We start from the raw sequence: 24,890 nt of genomic DNA on the forward strand, positions 1-24,890 counted from the left end.
CAAAGCAAAGAAAAAAAAAAAAAAACGGTGCCGCTTTTTTCACTCTATAACTCACCGCGGCCATTCGGTGCGTTTCGGCGTGGGGTTAAAGGTAGGGCTGAATTTTCCTCCCCAGATATTCCCGTTAATGGCTTTCAAATGTTGGCATCCCCGGCGGGTGCCTGCGCATGTGTGTGTGTGTGTTGGCTGCCGGCGCTGTCTCCCGGCACGGCGAGCTCCCCAGCTCCCAGATATTTCAGCTAACTCCGTCTCCTCTCCGGTTTCAGCTGCGTTTTTAAAGAAAACAACTCCCACCGACTGCAGCAGGAAATCACTATTTGGGTTTATGAGGCACCTCTTCCTGACGGGCTGCGCGGAGACGGCTCTGCTGGCTCTGCGAGGTCGGTCCCCGGCCCGGCGGCGTCGCACGCGGACCCTCGGCATCGGAGAGGGGCAGGGGGACACGGGAAAGACGCTCCTGCGAGGGCTGCAGCTTCTGCCAGCAGAAAGAAAGGAGATGCTTGAGCTGATCGGGCTTGTGTCGGCTCCTCAAATGAAATAGGGGAGAGGAGAGGCAAGGGGGTGTCTTTGGTGCACAGAGCTGTGCGCATCGAGGCACTGAAGGTGTGAGAAATTTTAGTCAAATGAAAATAAACTCACTCTGAATTTTATTGGCCACGTTTCCCCTGCTCTGTACTTACAGAGGACCCAGGACATGGCTCTTAGGTCATGCCCAGAGGATGCAATCAGCCCGGGCAAGGACATGTATCAGCAGCGCTGCTGGGGCAGGATCCGGCCGTCCCATGGCTGGTCCCTGGGTGTATGTGCCCATGGGCACGTGTACGTGTGTATAACCCCTGGGGACCTTGGTCCAGCTGTGCTGCACATCCTGCCTTCATCCCACGTTGTGTCCCTGAGGTCTTGGTGTTTTTTTGGGGGCGCAAAGCCCTGCCCTGCCCTGTTGGTGCCCTGCCCTGTTGGTGCCCTGCCCTGTTGGTGCCCTGCCCTGTTGGGTGCCCTCCCTGTTGAGTGTCTGGCAGCGCGCAAGGGGCTCACGGGGCTGCTCGGCTCCGCTCCGCTCCTCTGCAGTCACCCAGCAGAGGGTTAAAAAAACCCCTCCTGCATTTTCCTTCTCCAACTTGGTAGCAAGGCAGAACGTGGAGATATACGGTCTCCGCTTGGGTCCCGGCCCCCGAGGCTGGCTGGAGGAGGCAGTGCTTGCAGGCAGCTTGCTCTTTGGCAGCGAAACCCGCCGGCGGTGGCCAATTCTGCACCGCTGCAGATATTGCTGAGCTCAGACGGCTTCTGCACCCCCCCCCTTCCCCAGAGACACAAGACCTTTCTGTGTAATCCCCACTGCTGACAGCAGCGCAGGGCCATCCCACCCCACACCCACAACCCACTGCCACGTGGAGCAAAGGGGCTGGGTGCCGGGCTGGCACCCCAGGAACCGGCACCGAGCGTCCCCCCCGGCACGGGTACGTGCACAGCACCAGGACATCGAGCAGTGATGGTGAACACAGGCTCCGGGGGGGGGTTCACTGCCCAACAAACCCTTTCCAGCACCTTGCACACGTGCAGGATGGCAGAGATTAGCCGTCACTGAAGGTCCCGGGATTTTTCCTCTGTCGGATGCTCGCGCTCCTTGCAGGTTTGGGATCAAAGGCGAAACCAGCGCCGAGCAGATCCCGTGGGACGCCAGGGATCTTGGGGAGCGGGGAAAAAGTGATGCTGTCAGGCCTGCGGCCTCAAGCTGCTTTTTGGGGAAGGGTGAAAGCGAGGAGAGGAGCTGGTGGACCTGCAAAGCTAATTCCTTCCAGCTGTTGTCAGTCTGGCAGGCTCTCAAAGGAAGTTTAATAGACTGCAGTCGGCTCCCCTCGGCCCGTCCCTCCATCGCCGTGCTGCGAAGGCAGCCCAGCAGAACCAGGGATTACACGAGCTGCCGCGTCTTCCAGAGCCCTAGTTGTTTTTTTTTTTGCTTTTGGCTCTGGCGGTGTTTTCGTGTGTGTGTGTGTGTGTGTGTGTGTGTGTGCACGCATGCACATGTGAAATGCCGTCCTCTCGCTTCCAGCCAAACCTGCCCCTGTGGTTGCGGTGTGTTAGATGGGGCAGGGAGTGCACGGGGCCAGGATGGGGAGCACGGAGCAGGAGTGGGAGCAGGAGCGGGATCAGGAGCAGGAGTGAGAGTGGGAGCAGGAGTGGGAGCAGGGACGGGACCGGTGGTGAGGAGGAAGGAGGAGACGGCTCCGTGGGCCTCCTTGCTGGAGCGCACCCCAGTCCACCGTGTGAACAGGGAGGAAACAGGATGAAGAAAGTATTTGGAGTGGAAAAATAAAAACCCTCTCACTTGCTTTATTGATTGTGATTGTAGACAGAAATAGCCCAGGCTGCTGAAAGCAATCACCACCAAAGGAGCAGAGGCGCATCCGCACCGCCCGTCCCCCCAAGCATCCTCCTGCTGCCCACAGCGATGGGGCCGGAGGGGCTCGGCCGTATCCTGATGGGTGCTGTGCCCCTACACACCGCGCTGCCCGCTGACAACACTCGACAATAAACGTCCATTATTAATACGTTCGATGTCCCAGCCGTAATAAATTGCCCGCAGAGAGAGAGGCAAGCGAAAGCCCTGAAGGCAACGAGTGTTGCAGCTCTCCCTGCCCTGGGTGAGGTCTTTGGGGAGGCACTTTGGGTTATCAGCAGAGGGATCAGGGAGCAGGGGGGCAGGGGGCTACCCCAGCAGCACAGCCACGTATAGGATGAACAGCATGCCCACCACGTAGTCCTCATCCTGGGCAGACAGACCCATGTCAATTTGGGAACCGGTCACCGAGCTTTAACAGAGTGATGCTATCGCAGACGCTCAATAATTTAATGAGTTTTATCCTGTTTCATTGAATTCCTTCGGTGAGGACCCCAGCCGGGCTGGGGGGAGGATGCAGATGAGCCCGGGCACCCAGCACAGCCCAGCCTGCAGGGCCAGCACCTGCTTGGGCACGGTGTGACGGTGCCCAGCTCCCAGCAGCTTGCAAGGGAAGCGTGAAAACCAAGTGCCGGCAGGAGAGTAATTAGTTAAAAACTGAGCACATCTGCTGTTAATTAATTCCCAGGCAGGAGGGTTAACCCCTGCCTTCCCTGGTGCTTTGCAAGGTGCACGGCCAGCAGCAGCTTGCAACCAGAGGAAGGTTTGCGCTTTGCTTTCCGAGCCCTTGCCAGGCACTCGGGCAGCTCAGCTCCGTCATTGCCACATCCCAGTGCCCCCGAGCCAATTTTCAGGAGCAGCTGGGGTATGAGCAGAGCAGCCAGCGCTGCCCAGGGTAGCACATGTTTTTTCCAAACCCAGGCTTGGAAAAAAAGGGCCTAAAAAAAAAATAAATCTGGCCGTGCCCCTGCCAGTGCCCAGTAAAGCCAGCGGAGGAGGTCGGCCCCCTGGGGGCAGAGCATCACTTGGCGGGGCTGGGCTGCGCTTTTGGGTAGCCCTGCAGAGGCACCGGGTGCTGTTTTATTTGCATTCTTTTTGGAGGCAGCCATCACTAAAGTACATCTGTAGGCGTGAATATCACATACACTCAGCAGCACATCATGCTCCGCGCAGAGCCCGGCGCTGCTCCCCCCCTCCAGTGGGTGAGGACCTGGTCCTTGGGGACAGCGTGGAACCGCTCCCAGTTCAAAAGGGCTTTTGGAACTGGGGAAACTGGGTGCATAGGGTGCGTGCCATCCCCCCCCACAGGGAGGGGAGGATCTGGGACACAAGCGTGCACAGCACCACCAGCCGCGGGGCCCTCCCGCACCGGGGAATCTGTTCCCCATTAAGCGGCTCCGGCAGCAGCGCTCGTTACCGCGGCTGGTGGGGAGAGCGGCCCTGCCAGCTCCAGCCTCCCTAATTAGCACCACGAGTGAGGCCAGGCTGGGGAAGGCCGGCGCCTCCGTCCCTCCTTGCCAAGGATGCAAACGGCTTGGAGCCGAGCCGCAGCCAGAGCCTGTGGCAAAGCTCCCACCGGCTCCGCGATGGGGCCCCGCTCCCGTCCGTCCCGGGGCGGGCAACGAAGTGCAGCCCCCCCAAGTTCTTCGTCCTGTGGCTCAGCTGCATTTTGGGAAGGGTTCAAGGCTTTATTTGCCACCCTGAGTCCTTGCCCTGTGCATGGGGTGGAGGAAGGCTGCTCGCACCGTCCTCTTCCCCTCCGTGCACTTGCCCTGCGCTGGGCTCCGGCCGCCTTTCGCTCACCACTAAAAATAGGTTTCATGGCTGAGCCGCAGCCCCGGAGGGCAGGCAGCCCAGATCCCGAACCAGCCCGTGTCACTGTGACCAACTGACCCATTTGGCCTCGGCTTTTAAGCATTTTTCCCTCCTTGCTCAACTGCAGCGCAGCCAGCAGCCTCGCTGGGGCAGTCGGGACCCCGAGGGGCTGCAAGGCTCCGGGGGGGGCGGTCAAGGTCTCTTACTGGCATGGCACAGCATGGCATGGCACGGCACGGCATGGCACGGCACGGCACGGCACGACACACCCCGTGGTCCCTAGGTAGGGCTGGGAGGAGGGGGGTGACACAAGGGCCCCCCTCACAAAATTCGGCTGGCTGCCACCTCCCGCAGCACCCCCCAAACCCCGGGCACTCTGCACCCTCCCAGCCCCACAGCTGCGACTTTGCATTTTTATTTTCTCCTATAAGGACCCTGTGGCCCTGCGGCAGAGGGGGTCCAACTGCGGGAGGTGAGGGGTGAAGGGCAGAGCTCCAGGGCTGTCACCGAGCCACCTCGTGTCCCCAGGGTCCAAAAAGCCTTGCAGCCCCTGCCCGAGCCCCCATGCCCTGCGGTGGGACTAGGGAACACGGTGCAGGGATGCGGGGCACGGCGTGGCCGTGAGCTGCCATCCCCCGGGAGCGCCTCGAGGAGCGTGTGATGCAGCAGCCCTCGGTCAGAAATGAAGAAAGACCTTTATTTACAGTAACAAAAGGGACCAAAAAAATATATATAATAATAATACCATGACACTTATTCTCTCTCCCCTTCTCCCCAGCTCTCCAAAGGGGTGTTCTCCACCCTCACCCTGCCACAAGCCCCGTCCTTGGGGTGACGGCAGCTGGGGGTCATTTGGCACCAACCAACCCACCGAGGGATGCTCACGGGGTCGGTGCCAGCTTGGCGCAGCTGCCCCGGCCCCGCAGGAGGGGAACAGGCAGGGGCGAAGGCACTCAGCCGCAGGGGGATCCCCGCCGTGGGCCGTTTATTGCACTTGGCTGCCGATCTCAGCACCGGGGAGGTGCTGGGGGGGCGGCGCTGCGTCCCCGTAACACCAGTCCCGCAGCCTGGCTGAAGGTTTTGGTGTCCACGGGATCCCCCTGGGGAGCTGCACCCAGTCTTGGAGGGTCCCAGGGGAGAGGATGGTTCAGGTCCCCCCTTGTCGCCGTGCCTGGAGCAGCTTCCTCAGGCAGCGGGGGCGCGGGATGGGAGCTCCTGCGCTCGGCTCAGGTGGCAGGGTGCTCCCGCGACCCTCGGCGCGCGGGGAAGAGGTAGAGCCCAAAGGCACGCGTGGCCGTCTCCGGCCCTATGGGTCTGCCCTTCCCCACGCAGGGTCTGAGCGGGCTCAGCGGCTCCGAGGGCGAGGTTTGCAACGGGGGAATTGTGCTCGCCTCCCTCGCCAGGCTTTGCTCTGTCTTGCGGCATCTCACGCCTGGGTTTCCCCACCGGCGGGGCTCAGGGATCTGCAGGAGGGGGAATTACGCTCCTGGTCGTCCTCCCTCCTGCTGCCTCCGGCCCTCAGGAGGAGAAGCAGAGCCCGCAGCACTCCATGCAGATCTCCAGGCAGTCGGCGGACTCGCAGCAGGCGTCGATGATGCCGCAGTCCATGTCGCAGGGCAGGTCGCAGTCCGCGCACTCGCCCGAGTTGCAGCAGCAGCAGCAGATGCAGGAGTCCTCGGAGGTGCAGGAGCCGCAGGTGGCGCAGTCCAGCACGATGTTGCAGAGGGTCAGGAACTCGCAGAAGAGGCAGGAGAGGATGCAGTGGACGCAGCAGTCTGCAGGGGAACAGGGCAAGGAGGTGCTGACACCCCAAGCTGGGCTGGGGCAGCCCTTGGCGAGCAGACACTCAGCCCCCAGAGGATGGAAATTCTCCCCCAGGAGTTAAGGGAAGGGACAGGAAGGGGCTGGGAGCCCAGCACCGCTCCAGGGACCTGCCTCAATGCCTGGCCACCGGTTCTGCTGCCTGGGACAAGCCTGGACCCCAAAGGAGACCGATTTTAGAGGATGTGAAATGACCTGGTCGGCACCAACCCTGGGGCAGGGAGAGGTGCAGGTGCAGGAGGGTCCCAGGAGGGGAGCAGGGCTGAGATCTGGGGACCTGGTGAGCTGGAAGGGTGCTACATGAGAAACCCCAAGGGATGCGGGGCTAGAGGAGACCCTCTGGGAAGGGCCCCCCCGGGGAGAGCCGGTACCTTCTTGCGCCTCGATAGGGATGTGGGATGAAGCCGACTTGGAGCTGCCCTTGCTCTTCTTGCTGCTCTGGCTGTTGATGGAGTGGTGGGACTGCAGCTTACGGTGAGGCTTCTGCGAGCTGGGCAGGGGGCGGAAGACCCCGTTCCCCGCGTCCCCGAGGGCACCGCCTGGATCCGGCCCTCGCCCGGCCCCGTTCTGCAGCAGGTGGGTGCAGGGGCCGGGGGGCTGCGGGGCTGCTCGCACCTGGGGCTGGCCTGGTGGGGAGAACAGCATGTTAGCATCGGTCCTGCCGCCCCTCCAGTGCTGTGATGGGGGAAAAATGTGGTCCTGGTCCCTGTCCCCTGCCACTACACTGGGACCTGGTCCCTAGCTGGGCACGGTGCGGCCCCGTGGCAGGGAGGAAGCGATGCTGGCAGGAGAGCGGTCCGAGAGGAGGGAGAGGGAAAAGGAGACGCTGGCTGGAGGGAAGGAGGGAGAACCGGAGAAAGAAAGGGAGGGAGGGATGAAAAAGCAGAGCAAGAAATAAAGGCTTGGCGTGTAGGACGTGGTGCAGCTGCCAAAACTCAGCAGAGGACTTGGGGAGGAGGTCCCCAGGGTCCCGGCATCGCCAGCGCAGGCAGGAGGGATGGAGCCACCCGGGGGGTGACCGGCGGCACAGAGGGACACGCTCCCCTCGTGCCAAGCAGGGAAGCTCAGGGAAGCAGAGGAGCATCAGCCCCTGCTACCACCAAAAGGAACCCGAGGGCCAAGCCGCCGTCCCGCGGCACAGCCCACGTGCTGCCCGTGGCCGTCCCCACCGCTCTCCGGGCAGCCAGATAAGGCGAAGCTGGAGAGCTCAGCACCACGGCCGCCTAATGAATGGGCTCCCCAGCCTCTGGCTGAACTTCCCTGCTGGAGGAGGGAAGAAAAATCTGCTCCGGCTGCCTCTGCCTCCAGCCCTCGCACGCCGGCCCCTGCTCCTGCCCGGTGCCGTGTCCCCCCGCGGACACGCAGCCCAAGGGAGGGGGCTTGAGCGCTCGCCCCCCGGCGCAGGAGCTCCACTCGAAGGCACGAATCACCCCCTGCTTTTGCCAAACTTTGATTTTTTCCTCTCCCGCGCCAGTAAACAAGGGATGATTCAGCCCAGAGGCTCGAGGGCAAAGGCACCTCTGGCCGCCGGGGAACAGTAGCTGCTTTCTGCAAACCGTGGCCACGGGGGTCCCATGGGAGGAGGGGGCATGGCCGAGCCCCCCGCACGCAGCCCCACCACCTCTGTCCGTGCCGGCAAAAATAGATGGAGGCTCAAAAACCACAGGCGTGTGCCCCTGCCCCTTCCAAAATGGAAGCTGGGCTCAGACCGCGGAGGGAAGTTCACCGGGAGTTTGGGTGAAAACTGCACAAAAAGCGCTGGGGAGGGAGCTGAGAATAGGCAGAGCTGAGCTGGAAGATCGGGCTGGAAGCAGGAGGGGTGGGAGAAGGGGAGAAAGGAGAAAGGGTAAACGGACCTTGGATAAAATGGGACGTTTCTCCCCAAAACCTCCTGAGGGATCCCAGGTGGATCCCTTTGGTTTCCAAGGGGAGCAGGAGCACTCCCCGAGGTGCCATCGCACACAGCGCTGGTGGGGACGGTGGCACCTGGGGCTGGCCAGAGCCACGGGGAGGGGACAAGCACAGAGCCCAGTGCAGCCACTCACTAGCCTGCAGATTTGCCTGCTGTTCTTTATTTTATGAAATATATATATATTATTTTTTTTGAGAAGCAGCAGGGCTTACAGCAGCACGGAGTGCGCTGGGTTTGGCGTTCTCCATTTCGCTGCATTCCTCAGATTAAACTGTTTGTAAATCAAAATCACGCTCCGGCTCCAGCGAGCAGCAGCGAGGGCCAGCCAGCCGTCCTCCCCCCCTCCAAGCCAGGAAAAAGAGCTCCCATTTCTCAGGGGGGCCGACAGCTCAGAAAGCTCTTCTGACATCTTCAACCTGGGGCCACCAGGAGCGATGTGTGATGCTCTGTAAGTTGGAGGCACGGCCAGGAGGAGCAGCCCATGGGACAGATCCTGCCTGTGCTTGACCAAAACCCTCCTGGAAGGGTGAAAATTTGTGTTTCACACCATGGGAACGCTCCTTGGGGTGGCAGTGGCCCCGCATGTTCACACCACCAGCTCGGCTTGGACTCCCTGGAGGATCCCTGGGGCTTGGTGGGTGGATGGATGACCCGCAGCCATCCTCACCCAGCTGCCACCCGGCTCTGCCGGAGGTCCCGGTCCCTTGCCACCAGCAGGGCTTGGACCGCCTGGCACAGCTCCAACGGGGAAATTTGCCCTCCAAAAACGACGACAGCCCCATCGACGACAGCCCCAGCCCTCCCACTGCACCCGAGCAGGCTGCAAAGCGAGGGCTGCCGGCGGTGATGAGGGGAGCTGAACCTCCTGGGGAGGACATGGGGAGGAGGGAGGGGGGGTTCCCTGCACCCCCACGCCCCCGGGTGCCTGCGCTCCTGCCGGCCCCGGGGCCTGCGGTGTGGGGAGGGGGCTGCGCGGGGCCGCGCCACGCGGGGCGCAGCGGCTGCGGCGTGACTCAGAGGTGCAGAATGTCTGTGGGCAGCCGGCCCAGCTCCCAGATGCTTGCAAGGGCTCGAGCTGGGGCTGAGGAAACGTGCGCTCGCCTCGCTCCACGTACGCCGCCGGCAGGAGCGCCCGTGGTGTGCCGTTTCCCCCACCTCCTTCTGCCCGCTCGGCGAAGTTTGTGGCCCCCTTCCCACTTTCTGCTCGCCCCCTTCCCACCCTCTGCTCGCCCCCTTCCCGCCCTGTCCTCTTGCCCCACAGAGAAGCACCCAGGCACTTTCCGCCGCTTGCAAGGGAAAGCTGTGCGCTCGCGTCCAGCGAACGGGGAACGGCCGCGTGCGTAAGGGGCAGCCTGGGAGCAGAGTCCCAGCATCCAGGCTGGGAGCCAGGGAAGGGATGGATGGCGTGGCTGCAGGAGGGGCTGGCCCCCAGCCTCCCCCCTCGGCCAGCTCTGCTCTCCCAGCCCCATAACGGGACCCAGAGCGAGGGCCCCCAGCCCTGCTGTTAACCCAGCGCGCCCCAAACCTCCTCTCAGCCCGAATTTCTCCCCAAAACCAGGGGCTGCTGGCTGCCGCCCTCGGCTTTCCCCAGCTCCCGGTGACTCACGCTCAGCCCCAGCCTTTCGCTTTGATGTGGGGAAGAACAGAGCGAGGAGGAGCCAGCTTCCCACCGCCGCTGCCCGCCTCGTTAATCAGCTCCATCGCTCATTAACGGGCCGAGCCCTGCCGGGGAGCGCCTTGGAGGGAGCACTCACATGTCACAGCTTCGGGAGCGCCCGTGAGCTCGGTCCTGGCCGGCGCCGTGCCGTTCGTCAGCGCTTTGCGGGGCTCGTCGTCGTCTTCTGGGCACTTCTCGTGCCTGGGGGCCGCGGGGCGGGCGGGCGGCCGGGGCTCCGCCGAGGGGGCCGCTGGCGAAGGGCGCGAGGTCTCGCCCGCCTCTGCAAGAGAAACGGGGTTGGAGCCGAGCACCTCGGGGTGCCACCAGGATGCATCCCCCTGCCATCACGCCCACTGTGCCGGACCACGCCGAGGGTTGTATTTTCGGGCATAAACCAAAGCCATCTGCCCCCGTCGCACCCCAGTACACGGCTGGGGGAACAGAGGGACCGCCGCGAAGGATTTGGGGGGGGTGTTGGGGCTGTGCGACTCTGCAGCCGCTCACCCTGCTGCAATGCCAGCGGTGTGCGAGCACCCTCCCCAAAGTCGCAGATTCCTTCTCCAAAAAGAGAGGAGCTGGTTACACGCAGCCTCTCCAGCTGTTTTCCCCCCATTCCCAAGAAAAGGGCACTTTCTTCCCCATGGGGAGCTGGCTGCCACCCCCCGTCACATCCCGCTTCTCTGGGACAGGAGCAGCCCCCAGGGACTGCCTCAGCCGTGGCAAGCAAGACCCCAAACCAGTGGATTTAACCCCAGCAGCCTTGTGGGGACAAACCCCAGCATCACACATCCCCTTGCAGAGACCTGGAGGAACGGGGTCTGCACCCCAGAGCAGCGTGCCCAGGGGGGCTGCACAGGGCTCGGCGCTGAGCCCCCAGCCCCCCAAGCCCCCTCCTCCTCCCCAGCCCAGGAATAGCAGCCGCTTGCACCACAGGGGCAGGACTGCACTTTTTATAAAACTAAATTATAGCTTGGGCGAAGGGAGGGAGACCAAACACCCGTCATTTCCCCGGCTATAACAAGAGGCCCTACATGCAGGCAGGCAAGAGCTGGGGGGGGGAAGAGGGAGAGCTCGGCCGCTTCGTGATGCTCAATATAACAAGCAAAATATTCCTGCAGGCAGGAGCTGGGCAGGAAGGCGCGCAGACCGCACACGTATAATTATAGGGACTATAACAAGAGGCCCTACAAGGGAGGTGGGGGCACCACCCGCAGCCCGGGGGGGGCAGGAGCCCGGGGTTGTCGCAGAGGGGCTGCAAGGAGCTGGCAGCGACGCTCGCCCAGCCCCATGCGTGCATCCCCCTGCCTCGGTTTCCCCACAGCACCGCCCTGCCCAGCACGCTGCTCCAGCTCAGTTTATGGTTTCCACCCTAAGACAAAGTGCCCTCACGGAACAGACTGATGCGACTTGGCAGGAAAGAAATGACCTGCCTTGGGTTTTTGTTTTACAAACCGCCTTCCAGAATTCCAGCACAGAATTGCTCCCTGGCCCGAAAGTCACCTGGTGGAAGAGAGAATTTTTTTGCTGAGAAAAACTACAGAGCCCTGAGCACGGCTCTCCTGCAACCATTCCCACCGGCGTGGCGATTTTGGTGCTCAGACGAGGGAAATCCAGCAGCTCCAGCTGAATTTTGCACAGAAACATTGCCTCCCAAACCCGAACGGAGTGGGAGCAGGCAAGCCCCAGAAAGAAACACGTTCCCATGCCCCTGTGAAAGCCCAGGGTGAGGGAAGGGAGCAGGCTGTCCTCTAGCCCCAGGTGTTTGTGCATAGGCGTGGTGTGAAGGTGAATAATAACCACCCGTTGCTGCATCCGAGTCCTCTGTCATGCCCCGACCTGGACCGGCCTGAGTCAGCCCTGCAGGGTTTGGCCCACGCCTGATCTCACGCCTGTTAACGCCAGACACAAACGCCCCGATATCTGGGCAGCTCCAGACGGAGCCAGAGATGTGTGATCTGGAGCCGTGGATGGAGGGCACGGCTCCAAAAGGTCCCCGGGAAGGGGCTCGAGGTGCTGAGCATCGCTGTGTCCACTCCGGGCAGGGCTTTCTGCAGGCAATGCTTCCCCCCGTGTAATTACCCTGCACAACCAGAAGTCTCACACGCGACCACAGCGAAGGAGGGAGGAAGCTGGCAATTAAATTAACTCCCACTGGAACGAGCTGGCCAGGAGAGGGACAGAAATAGACGGGAGAGAAATTTGGGTAAGCCGGTCCGGTCCCTACGCAGCCTCGCTGCCTCAGTCCACAGGGTGAGGAGCACGAGGAAGTCTTTTGGAAAATCCAGGGGAGAAACGAAGGTGACACGGGGAGATCGCCCCAGGTGCTTTAGGAGAGCAGAGAGAACACGGCATTTAAAATACCAGGTCGGGCTTCAGTAAATCACGGCACTGCCGTCAGGTACAAGGGGTTAGGGAAGCCGACGGATGTGGCCCTCCTCTCCTTTGCCTCCTGGTGCCAAGCCCAGCAGAGGCACTCGGTCAGGTCTCCTCACCGTTCTCCCCATCTGCGAAGTCCCAAACTGCCCATTGCAAAAGCCCCAAGAAACCGCTGAGCTCCGGTGCCCACCAAACAGCCTAGGACTTGAGAAGAAAAGAGAGAGAAGGGGAAAGAGCTGATGGATGTAAGAGAGCTGCGAGCTCTCCTTGCCTTTCACTGAATATCTCCCAACACTTTTGCAAAGCAAAAGGCACAAAATGAGCATTTTGGGACTGGGGGGAAACTGGTGTCAGGACGGACCCCGTGTAGCACCTTCGTGCTGGCTAGGGGCGAGCGCACGCGTGTCTTGGAGGCGTGCTTCGTTCCCGACGAGCTCTCGGGACGGAGCTGACCCATCTGCAAAATCCCTGGCCACAACCAGGAGGAAATGGCAGCGTGTCAGCAGCCGCCCGGCAGCACCGGCCGGGGCTGGCTCCGGCAGCACAAACAGGAACCGCGCCGCCGCCGGCACGGCCCCCGCTGCACCCGGGGTGACCGCGGGCGTCCCACGGGTGGCTTTCCTTCGTCCCCGTGGTGCTGAGCCCCCCAGCTGGCCAGCACGGAGGATGTGGGAAGAGGCGACGCCGGAGCAGCGTTTTTGGGTTAAATCCTCCCAGGTTTTCCCATGGCTCCCCCTCGGGTTTTCTCAGCTGTAGCTGAGCGCTAGGGATGAGCCGTTCTCCTGCCATCCGAGCGGTGCCTTCGGCTGCAGAGGGAGAAATTTGGTGGCAGGAGAGGGTCTCGGACACATCTGGAGCCACATCTGAGCTCTCTGGGACCTGAGGAGCATCCAAAGCTGGCGCTGTGGGTCACAGCTCTGGCTGACGTGGAGGATCTCAGGAGCCTCACGTCTCCTCTCCCTTTAACGTCCCAGGGCAGGGAAGAGATGGAGTTGGACGGAGACACAAACAAAGATGGTCTAGCGAGGCATTTGCCATTAACAACACGCTACTTTGCAGCAATATTTAGTTTGGGAGCTTTCTAATCTGTTTTATGCAGATAAAACGAGCGCGTAATCTCTCTTGGTTTTCCCTTACACGCTGCCTGTCCCAATCAGGTGCCTGTCTGACCTATTCGAGGGATATTTTAGAGCTTGATTAAGTGGTTTCAAGTGTAGAAGAAACAGCACTGAAGCAAATCCTTCCAATCCCAAGAGCCAGGCTGGAGGAGAGGAAAGCAAAATCCTGGTTTCAAAGTTTGCTCAAATGGGAGAAGTCCAAATGGCTTATTTACATTCAGTCTGAAATTAATGCACTACAGCATTTCGCATTCAATGATATTCAGGGAAAGGAAAAGGAGGGCGGGGGGGGAAAGGCCCAGAAGTCGCGATGCTCCTGAGCAAGCCCCGGCCGCATCCAGCAGAGCTCAGCTCCCAGCCTCAGCCCCCCGCAGGCCCCCCATGCCTCTTGGCTCACCTGGGCAATGCTCTGTAAAAACATTTCGGTCCTGGGACAATGAGGAATCCGGTCAGAAAAAAAATATTGGTTTCTATGAAAAGTTACTTCCTAAATGCAAAAAGCAAAACAAAGCAGAAAAACCCGCAAAACCCCAAATAGCTTGCCAGCCTGGGAGATGTTATTATTTGTTATTTATAGCCATTGGGTGGGTAGGAAGAGAGGAATTTCGGGCTGGCCAGATGGGCAGGAGCAGCGTCCATCCCATCTGTCCTCCTGGCACAGGGCAGGGTCCAGCACCTGGGCAGGAGCAGGGACAAAACCCCACAAGTCCTACTCGTGGCCAGGACCAGGCGCAGCAGCATCTGACCTGGGCTGACGGCACACCACCAAACCTCTCCTCCGGCCACAAAACCCTACTGCGGGTTTGGGGCCCAGAGCCTGGGCCTGGCTGTCCCTACAAAGCCATCACTCAAAGGGCCTCGTCGACCCAAATGGCTCCTGCCAAGGAGGCACCGACCACCCCAAAACCCTCCTGGAGGACCTGTTCCTGCCCAAAATCTCCTGGTGATGGTGGGGAAGGAGTGACCCTTTGTCTCCCAACGAGAGGAAGAGCACGACTTGGAGCTGCATCACACCACCAACCTGCCCGGATATCTGCAAGAAGGGAGCTCAGGGAGGGTGAGAAATAAATCACTGCAAGAAGCATCAGTCACTGCAAGCAACAATGGGGAAATATGCCTCGAGAATATATTTAACATATATAAAGGTGGCATTCAAGACCCTCAGGTGCTGCAGATCCAAGGGAAGAAGCAGTCTCCAAGCCCCAAAGCCCTCAGACTAAACTGACAGCCATGGGAGAACTTGGCTTGCCAAGGACACCCACGGACCCAGCAGGATTAGGTTCCTGCCCCAAACTGCTCCAAGCTCTGCCTATGGAAACCAAAGAGCATTGTGTCGCATCCCAAACATGTTGTGGGGTCTAGGAGTGGAGAAAAATGATGGAGAACGACAAAGGGTGAAGGATCCAGTCTGGGATCAAGTCAGCTTTCACGGACACCAAGGAGCACCGTGGTGGCTCGGTGCTCCCTCACCGAGCTGGCCACGGGGACTTTGAAGCCTCACAGGATGTGGAGGAGGTCCTGCGACGTGCGAAGTGTCCCTAAGAGCAAGCAATTATCCCTGAAGCCTGGAAAGCAGCGAAGGCGACGCCTATCAGATCCAAGGAGATTCTGGGAATTACAGAGCAGCGAGCCACACCGCTGTGCCGGGGAAAATTATGGAGAGCCTAATTAAGGACCATGCCAGTACAGTAATTGCATAACCTTACGGGGTCAAACCAGCACAGGTTCTGCCAGGGAAAATTTGTGTCTTTCTAACCTGCTAAGAGTCCTTAAAAAAAAAGTTAATTGAAGAGCAGATAAATGTGAGCTGGTGGACATCATTATTAACAAGAATAATAATTTGCACTTATGCAGCACCTTTCATCTGGAGATCTACCCAGCCTACAGTTTTAAGCCCGTGCCCATCACACGTTCCCCAGTCTTGATGAACCTCATTTTAGCACAGCCACAGCTCTAAGGCACCATGAAATGGACTTAATGCTTCTTGGCTCAACGGGGAAGCTGAGGCAGAAGGGATTTGCCTAAGGCCACACCGTGCGGTGACGGAGCCCAAAACCTTGCGGTCGTGGTGCGCAACCCTTGCGCCAGGCTGCGTGCTTGCAAGGTTGGGGCTTTTCCTAAGCACAGACACCAAAGCAGCTTTGAAGGAGCTGCAGCGAGGTGAGAACAAGCTCTTCTGCAGAGGTCAGGGCACGGCACGTGGGACAGCAGCTTGCCTGCTCGGCAAGGCCGTCCATCGATGAGCCATTTGGGTGGAGCGAGTAATTAATAGCTCCTGGAGCCGGCGAGCCGACCCGCTCCTCGCAAGGCGGCCCTTTGGGAGAACACGCCGCCCCAGCAGCCCAACCCTGGCACTGAAAGTGGCCGAACCCGGCGGGTGCCGTCCCGTCCTGTCCCTTCCCGTCCTGTCCCGTCTCTTCCCATCCCGTCCCGCCCCGTGCGCCGCATCCCGCACCGGGGAAGGAGCCGGCGCCGCAGCCAGGAGCCTCCTGTGCTGATGGGGAGTGACTCAAGGGAAAAGAGGACGGGGGTGAAAGCACGTCCAGAAGCTGCTGCACGCTCCCTGATGTGTCCCATCGCAGAGCAGGACACTCGTCCCAGCAGGATGCCACCGGAGCGAGGGGGTGACCGTCCCCAAAGTCAACCACACGAGGCTCATGCCGGGAAGACGCTGCCAAAGCCTGGCTGAAGATGAAGCAGAGCTGGACATTTGCACAACACCTGCAAGCATGTGGCTGTGGTGGCCGAGGAAAGCCTCAGGATGAGAGATTTGGGGCAAAAAAAACCTCACATTACCCCATTTCTGCTGACACCCAACAACTCATTTCCACCAGCACAGCCTGAGCGGGCAGCGCAGTGCCCGGCGCACGCGGGGAGGACCGAGGTGGCTCCATGCGGAGGAGCCTCTCCCACCCCAACCCCAGCACCCTGGGTGCCGCTGCCCGCACCAGGAGATATGGCACGAGCAAGGCAGAGTTTTGCGAAAAAAAATCAGGAAAATCACAGAAAATGCCCAGAGGAAAGTTGAGGTTTCTGCAGCTAACAGGCTCGGGCGAGCGCTTTCCAAGGAAATTTAATTAGGGGCTGGAGCAGGAACGGGACGCTCGGGTGGCAAGCGGCACAGCCCCGAAGGGTCTGCTTTGTTTTGCTCTAAACGAGAAACATTTGAAAAAAGCCAGAAATCTGATTCTTGGCTCTTTTTCTTTTTTTTTAGATTTTTTTTTTCCTGTTTAAAGAAAGGGAAAAAAATCGAATATTTTCACGAGCAGACAAGTACCTATAAAAGAAAACAGAAATGAATCTTTGGGTGAAAAAAAATGAATCTAGGATTAAAAAAAAAATATATCTTCAGGGGCTTTTTTTTCCCCCCTTTTTCTCCTTTGCACTTGCTGTGCACAGATCTGCAACGAGTTTCATTTAAATCAGTGCTAGGATTAATAAAAACCTTTTATATTGACCTCGGAGCGGGGTGCCTTTGTTTCTCCCACCTCTCCGTGCAGGTCCGAGCCCCAGCTCCCGCCTGGTTGGGGGCTCGGGACAGCACCCAGGGGCAGCACCCAGGGGCAGCACCCAGGGGCAGCACCCAGCACCCTGGGCTCACCGAGCGGAGCCTTGCTGCCGTGAAAGCTGCCTTGTTCGGGGCTCGGCCTCATGTTCCACCTCGGGGCAAACTCCTCGGGAACAGGCAGAAAGAATTAAAAAACAAAACCAGCAGAAAAAAAAAAAAAGCCAATGAGAAGTGCCTGTGTGCGAGCAATGAGGCACGGAGCTGCCGGCGCCTGCGGCTGAGCCCGGACGTGGGCACGGAGGGGGGGACGCGGCGGTGGCCCCACACTGAGTTTGTCCCACTGGGAAGGGTGGTGGGAGGGAGGAGAGGCAGCCTGCAGGGCAAGCCGTTCCTCCTGGAGGCGGATTTGGGTCCGGCATCCTCACATCTGTTTGCTCCCCTAAGGACAGCCCCGCTCACCTACCCCCGTCCCCCCCTCTTCTTCCTCCCCGCTATGGGAAGGAAGCACAAAAGCAGTCCCGTCAGCCAAAGGGGTGCTGGTTTCTCCTGTTTTCTGCTAATTCCTCCGGAAAATAATTACACCCCACATACTTCACGTAAGCAGACAATTGCCTCTTCTCTCTGAGGCTCCTCCGCAAACTCCCTGCAGCTATTTCGAGCGCCGGGGTTGCTGCGTGCCCGATCCCCTGGGCAGGAGGAGGCTGCGGTGGCATGGGGCCCATCCGCAGCCATGCCAAGGAATAAAATCCAGGAGCAGAACTTCATCTCAGGCTGGGAAATGAGACGGAGCACGGCGATGCCATCCCAGCTCTGCCCACATCACTCTGGCTTCGCCCAAACCGCTCTAGCACCTCGGTTTCCCCGTTTATTTTCCAGGCATGGTGTCACCAAATTTTCGGGTCCAATTCGCAAAGGAAGACGAGCAAAAATTCCCAGGCTCCACGCTGCGTGACAGAGCCCCTGGAAAGTGCCCAAGAGATAACGCCTCTGCACTGCAGCGTCAAGAGGCCAAGCCAGCACCGAGCACAAAACGGCCCGTGTCCATTCATTCTTCAAAAATAAATAATTAATAAAAAAAAATGGTGCGAGCAAAAAGCCCAAGCTCACGCCATGCGCCGGGGAAGCTGCTCTCTGGAGCCCTCCCGCCGGGTGAGGCAGGATGCAGAAGTTCTCTCGGTGTGGGACTGGGTCCCTGGAGTCTGGGGGGGTGGAAATGGGGGTGTCCCGGAGACCCTCTCTGCACGCCCCGGCTTTGGGGAGGGTCTAAAGGAAGCAACCTTGGAGCAACTCTGCTCAGATTTCCTTTCTGAGAGGAGCTGGGGAGGAGGAGGGTGGCTTGGGTGCTGGTTTGGGGCGGAGGTGACACCCCACCACCGGGGTGCACCAGGTCGGGCACCCATGGGTGCCCCCAGGCTCCCACACGTTGCCCAGCGAGGGCTCACGGCCCAACTCCTGCCCACCCAGCCCCCCCAAGCTCCCCAAACCCCATCGATTTCTAAACCACTTTTTAAAAGCACGCTCCATCTCACAGCGCCGAGTGCACAGCGTTCCTCTTAACCCCTGGCGAGGGCACGCGAAAAACCTTTTTGCACGAGGTTGGGGCACGATCGCTTCCCCATTTCCCACCTGGAGGAGTCCGGGGGATGCTGGGGGCCACCAGCACGGGGCAGCCCCCGCGGCCGCTTCGCCCCAGCCCCGGCAGCACGAAGCAGCGTGAGGAGCTCAGCCGGGAAGCGGAGCCGGCAGCATCCAGCTGGAAACGCGGGGGGAAGAGACCAAGAGGATGTGTGCTCCAAAATGTGGGCCCGGCCGCGACGCGGGCCAAAGCCAAGGGGAGCGATCCAGCGGTGCTCGCTGGGGCTCGGCGCGTCCCCGCGCCCGGTGTCACAGCACCCAGCTCCTGCTGCTCAGCACCCAGCACTGCGGCTGCTTTTGGAGCACGTGCAGAGCCCGTCCCGGGCAGGATTTGGCCCCTTTTGTGTCTGCTCGGACAGCGTGTGGCAGGGAGTTTCACCCCGTGCCGTCACGTTCCTGCTCTGGCTTTTTTCTCTCGCCGTTTGGGCTTTCAGCACGGGTTTGCACGTGAGCCCCAGGCAGGGACCGGGCACCACGGGTCACCAGCACAGGACCTCAGCCCCAACAGTGCCACCACGCCTCCCCAGCATCTCAAAGGGCTCAGATTTGCCCCACAGGAAAAGCCACCATCCCCCAAACCCTTCCATCCACTTCTCCACATCCCAAAACTCTTCCATCCACTTCTCCACGGCCCAATCCTGCCCCGCTGCCTCCTTTTGCCCAAGGGACCCCAGGGCGCCGCTGTGGGCTGGGGAAGGGGCCCAGCACCCCCAACCCCTCTCGGGGTGCTGCCATCGGGGCTGCACCGCAGCCCCAGCCCCTTGCATCTCCCCCCCCCGATCCCCCCAGCACATTTTTAACCCCTTCGGCTTGCGCCGGCCCCAGCCGGGCCCAGGCTGTGCCGTGCACTTGGCAAAGTTACAGGAACCGCTGCGAAGTTTGTGCTGCGAGCTCCCCCGGGGCTCGCCTGCATCAGCTGTGCTCACACCGAGCCAGGCGTGCACACACGCACGCAGGCAGGAGCGGGGACACGCACGCGGCCGTGCACGCGCGCGCACACACGCGCGGGCCCTCCTGGAGGGGGTCCACGGCCCCCCCCCGGTTGTGTGCACACATATGTGTGCACACGCATGCACAGACAGCCACACGGACACACGCACCGACACACGGACACGTACGCGCACAGCCACACACTTGCACGCACAGAGCCCTGCACACGCGCACACTCCCAGGCATGCGCCCCCCAGACCACGCACGCCCCGGCCACGCACACACTTTCCACCACAGCCCCCCCAGACCACGCACGCGCTTCGCCAGACCCCCCCCCCAGACCACACGCACGCACTCTCACACTCCACCATACCCCCCCCAAAAGCCAGGCTCCCCCCAGCCGTGCACCCCCTCCAAGCCCTGCAGCTCCCCGCATCACCCCAGCCCAGCCCCCAGCCCCCTGACACCCCTAACCACGCGCACACACTCCTGCACACCCCAGAGCTGTGCACACCCCCCCCACAGACCCCCCCAGCCGTGTACCCGGACGCCTCCAGCCACACACAAACAGACGCACTCCCCCCCCAGACACCCCAAACCGGGCACACACACACTCCCCCCCCAGACACCCCCAGCCATGCACCCCAACACCCCCAGCCATGCGTCCTAACACCCCCAAACACCCCCCCACACTCCCCCTACACCCCCACACCCCCCCAGACACCCCCAACTGCGCACCCTGACACCCCCAGCCACACACACACACACAGCCCCCCCCAGACACCCCCAGCCGTGCACCCCGACATCCCCAACCATGCGTCCTAACACCCCCAACCACCCCCCCCACACACTCCCCACTCCCCCTACACCCCCACTCTCCCCCCAGACCCCCCCCCATGCACCCAGACGCCCCCCCCCCACTCCTCCTTTCTCCCCCCCCCCCCCCCCAATACCTGCCGGGGGCGGCTCTGCGCGGCGGGGCTCCGGGCGGCTCTGCCGGTGGCTGCTGGCCTGGGACATCGGAGAGGGGCCGGGCGCTGCTCGGGACACTCGGCTCATGCACGGCCCCCCCCGGCCGTCCCCCCCCCAGCCCCCGGCCCCCTCTCACCTGGGCCCCCCCCCGGGGGGCAGCGGCTCAGCCCCGCACCGCGCTGCGCCCCCCGCGCATCCCTTTGCGCTCCCGGCTGCGCGCACGGGACCCTCCCGAAGCGCTGGGGGCTTTTTTTTTGAAAAAAATTTTTTTTGTTGTTTTTTTTCTGTTTGTTTGCTTCCCCGATTCCTTAAAAAAAAAAAAAAAGCCGCGAGAACAACCAACCAACCACCCGCGTCCGCCGAGCAGCTCCGTGCAGGAGGAGGAGGAGGAGGAGGAAGAGGAGGGGGAGGAAAAGTTTCTTTGGGGGCTGGAGCCGGGGAGGGGAGAGGCGCAGGGCAGGCAGAGGCTGCCGGGCCCCCGGGGCCAGCCTCCGGCCAGGTTTTTTTCGGCCCGGGGGGGGGGGTGGGGGGTGGGAAAGCGGTGGGAAGAAAGTTTTGGGGCTGGGGTTGGGGAGGTGCCCCCGCCCCGCAGCCCGGCTGCGGAGCCAGGGGGGTCCCAAGCGCCTGGCAGCGGGCACACACACGGCCCCCGGAGAGCCCCCCCCCCGACCCCCCCGTGCCTCAGTTTCCCTACGTGGAAGCAGCCCCCGGAGCGAGCCGGGCCTTGGGGCTCTCCCCTCCCAGCATCAAGACTTTCCAACTGGGACAAACTGGGTGTGCTGCGTCCCTGCGGGGACCAGTCCCCCTGCAGAGTGGCACGCGAGACCCGGGGGGACATTTTGAAAGCTGATTTATTTTTTTTTTTAACACCACCACCTTTTGCTGCTTTCTAAACACAAAGAGTAGGGAAAGGAGCCGGAACAGCTCCGGGTGTAAACCATGGGCTGGGGGCTGCCCTCCCTGCCATAGGGGGGGGTCACGACACCCCCCCCGGGGTCACCTCATCCTGGGCACGCTGCGGGGCCGGGCTCCATTTTGCAGTCTGGAGCTACGGCTGCAGGGTGCCGGAGCAGGGCCGATGGACCGGGGTGACTCCGTGTCCCTCGTCCCACTGCCTGGCACTGCCACCACCCCGCTGCCAGCCCCTGCCCCGTGCGTGCAGCTTTTAGGGTGTGGTGGGATAAGGGGAAGGTGCTGGGACGTCACTGCTGCAGCCACATGTAAAGGAAAGGGGCTGGGAGGGGGAAACGAGGAGGGCTGGAGGGACCCGACCTTCTCGGGTGCTTTGTGAAAGCCAGGGGGATGGAGAGGGTCGGGCGAGACCGCAAAAATCCACACGGCTCGAAGGCAAGTTGTCACTAGGGTTTGTGCTCGTTCCAGGAGGAGCGTTCCTGACTGCACCCCACAAAACGGCCCTAAAGCCCTCCCAGGAGCCACCAGCAGCATCCCGCCCACCCCGCTGTGCCAGGCACTGCATATCACGGTCCCTGGGAAGATGGGCACCCCGACACCGACCCCCACGTGCACGGGTGCAGCATGGGGAGCACCATGGGGTGCAGCACCGTGTGGGGCCACGTGCCCACCTTCCTGCCCTCAGCACCTTCACCGAGGGCGCAGCATCGGATGGCACTGTGCTGCCCCATCCCTGGTGCCCTGGCCCCAAAGGGGGGTCACCCCGGTGGGGGTCCCCCCGGTGGTAGGCAGGGATTTCCACATTAAACCAGCACCCAAGCAGGGATCGGGGTGTTCCGGCATCGCCGGCCTCTGAGGCAGTGCCTGAGTCACGGAGCGGCCCCGCCAGCCCCGCACGCTGCCGCCGCGCATTCCTCTCTGTTTTCCTGCCCTCCGACACCCGCCAGCCCCGGGGGACGTGGCACAGGCCAGCACCCAGCAGGACCCAGCAGCCCCAGCATGGCCCAGGAGCAGCCGGCGGGGGAAGGAGGAGGGCGGCTGCGATGCTCTGCCTGGGGGGCCACGTGCTTGGCTCAGGGTACGAGGCTGCAGACCAGCACTTTCCTCCGCGCTGACAGCTCGGGCTGATAACCCACAGGAAGGAATTAGGGAGTGCTGGCGAGGCTGAGGCACAGCTTCGGTGGCCCAGCACCACCCCTGGGTCCCCGCGGTGGCTGCGCAGGCACCGGGGCGCGGCGCTTTGTAGGGTTCCTTTAACCTAGGAGTTGCAGCAGGGGGAGAATGCAGAACCGAAAAGCTCCTCTGAGGATGCAGAAACAGGAACCTGACTTTGGGGCTCCTGGTGCCTGATAACCCCCCAGGTGCTGATTACTGGGATTTGGGGGTGCGCAACCTCCAAGGTGAGTGTGCCCTGGGCAGCTTTAGTGCATGGGGACACGAAGGGCACCCAGCTGAAGGAGGGGACAGGGCTTTACCCAGAGCAGCCCCACAGCCGTGCTGCTGCCTGCCTCCTCTCCCGGGCATCCCGCAGAGCCTCGGTGCCCCTTGCAGGGACACAGGGACACAGGGATGACACCAAAACCAAATGCAGGATCCGATACCCCACACCAGGCCTGCACCCTTCTTTCTTCCACCACCCAAATCCCTTGGCCACAAGGCAAGACGCCGCCCCGGTACCTGCTCCTGGTGCCTGGGCAGGATACATCCCATCTCCGTGCTGCCGAAATGAGGGCTGGCAGCGGGGCTGCTGCCTGCTGCCTTAACCCAGCGCTCTGCCCTCCTCCGCCACCCCCCCAGTCTGCTCTGCCTCCTCCCCTTGGGCACCCAGGAGCACACAGGAGGTGACATTTGGCCAGCACAGCCCCAGCCTTCCCCGACCTCTCATTAGGGCTGCGTCGGGGACGGTTCGAGCACGTCACCGAAGGCACCCGGCGGGGCGAGCAGCTCAGCCAGCCCCGCCGCCACCGCTCTCCCACAAAACGCCCCATAAAAAAAAAAAACAAAACGTGGCCACTCTGCACCGCAGTTGCCCAACGGTGACAAAACCGGCCCCAAAATCCCTCCCTCGCCGCGGGCAGGGCCGTGTACCCCACGGGCCCGTCCCTGTGCTGCAAAGCCCTGGGGAGAGGCACGGGGCCGTCCTCGTCCCAGCGGATGCAGGGAGGCGTGCAAACGAGTCCAGCCTGTTCTCTCTCTGGGGTTAACATTTACTCCGTGGTGCCAAGCGCTCAGCGAGCTGACAGGAGTGGTTTTTTTCCCCGTAAAAACAAGCATTTTTTGCTCGAAGCGTTGTCCCCTCTAAACCAAACGTCCCCCAAGTGGTTGTTGGCAGGGCACCTGGGTGGGTAGGGGAAGGTTTGCAGGCGCCGCGCTGTAGAAAAGCCAAATCCTGCAGGGAAAATCCACCCAGGACTGCTGCGCCCCGAGGAGCTGGCTGGATTTTGGAAAACAAGGCCGGTTATGTAGGTGTGGGACTTCACTGACCCACATTCACAAACATCTGGCAGCAGCCACCGCGCCGGGCTCGCACGGGGCGGCCGCGGCCAAAATAAATCCTCCCCAGCGCTCCCGGCTGCGGGGTCTGCGCCCCAGCTTCTGCCTCCCCCCAAAACCCAGCCAGGGGAAGGGGAGAGGAGATTTCAGGCGGCTGAAAAGCCCCCCCCCGACCTTTCCGACTCAGCCAGGATTTAACGCTAAGCCTCGACTTCGCAGCTCACCGGGGGAAGGTTTTGCAACACCCGCGGGCAGCTGTCCCGCGGCGGGCCCTGTGCTGTTTCGAAAGAAAAACAAATAAATAAGAGAAAAATGCGTGCCATCCGAAAACGACAACAAAACCCCAACCCAACACCCCCTGAGCCGCGCCGTGCGGTCAACCTGCCGTGAATGGGGCCGTAGATTTCGGCTGCGTCGCAGCACAGAGCCGGGCTGTGCAGCCCGAGCCGTGTTTGCTTAGGGCCCAGGCCATAACCCCCCGATCTGCCGAGCAGAATTACCCGCGGCTGGGCGCGCACAAAAAATCTCTCGACAAAATAACCTTCCCAAAAGCGGGCGGGAAGGGGAGGAGGGGAGCTCGCTCCGCTGGGTCCGCAGTGAATGACCCCACTGTTTTATATTTTCTGCTGAAAGATTTTTGATGAGTCACGAGCTATTTCTGTAAATAATAAAAAAAAAAAAAAAAAAAGGAAATGGACATATAAAAAATAAATAAATAGAAAAAGGAAGAAGGGCCCCACGAACGTTTGTCTTTTGAAGATGGAAAAATTAAAGACTTCCCCCTCCCCTCCGCGCCGCGCTCCGGCCCCGGGGGCTTTGTGTGCAGTCCCTGTTGCTGGCAGGGACGCAGTGGCACGCGAGGGTCCGGGGCGGGCAGCACCGTGCTGCACGTCTTGGAGCGACCCCACTGCTGCCACCCCTTTGGGGACCTCAGGGGACCGTGGCAAGGGGCTCACCGGGGCAGGGGCTCAGCTGCTTGGGCTGCCCGGGATTTGAGCAGCCCCGGGGGTCCCACGGGTGGCCAGACTTGCTCCTGCTCCCCAACAAGCCCCCCTTTGTTCTCCCTCCCCGTCCCGGTGCGCAGGCCCCTGGTGAGGTTTGTGGGTTTTCTGCCTGGCCCTGTAAGAAGCAAAGCGCTCGGAGAGGGCGGCGTGGCAAAAGCAGGCGCTCACAGCCAGCCAGCCGGCGTGCTCCGCCGCTTACAGGTCGTCTTCTTCCCGGCTGCTAAAGCCCCAGTTACTCTTCCCATCACTTTTTATTTCAGCAGCAGCAGTCCCGAACCTCAGGCTGAAATCCTCAGGTTGTTCCGAAACTGCCACCAAGGCTGGGTGACGGTGACACCG

General features: G+C 61.4%; 1 protein-coding gene across 7 annotated transcripts; it reads right to left on the minus strand.

The window, feature by feature from the left end:
* Positions 1-4,889: 4,889 nt before the first annotated feature.
* MDFI (MyoD family inhibitor) lies at positions 4,890-23,187 on the minus strand. Of its 7 annotated transcripts, none has more exons than XM_083812731.1 (5): positions 22,732-22,779; positions 11,034-11,103; positions 9,701-9,883; positions 6,406-6,660; positions 4,890-5,988 (listed from the first exon to the last, which is right to left on the minus strand). In XM_083812731.1, exons 1-5 carry the CDS (start codon positions 22,762-22,764, stop codon positions 5,732-5,734), a joined length of 798 nt encoding a protein of 265 aa, XP_083668857.1. In that variant the 5' UTR covers positions 22,765-22,779; the 3' UTR covers positions 4,890-5,731. The 7 variants fall into 7 exon arrangements, with proteins under 7 accessions (XP_083668857.1, XP_083668858.1, XP_083668855.1 ...); XM_083812732.1 differs by lacking the exon at positions 11,034-11,103 and adding an exon at positions 20,124-20,181; XM_083812729.1 differs by lacking the exons at positions 11,034-11,103; positions 22,732-22,779 and adding exons at positions 20,124-20,181; positions 20,486-22,723.
* Between the last annotated feature and the right edge of the window lie 1,703 nt (positions 23,188-24,890).

This window comes from Anser anser (assembly GCF_964211835.1).
Source record: "Anser anser genome assembly, chromosome: 27".
Taxonomy (NCBI): domain Eukaryota; kingdom Metazoa; phylum Chordata; class Aves; order Anseriformes; family Anatidae; genus Anser; species Anser anser.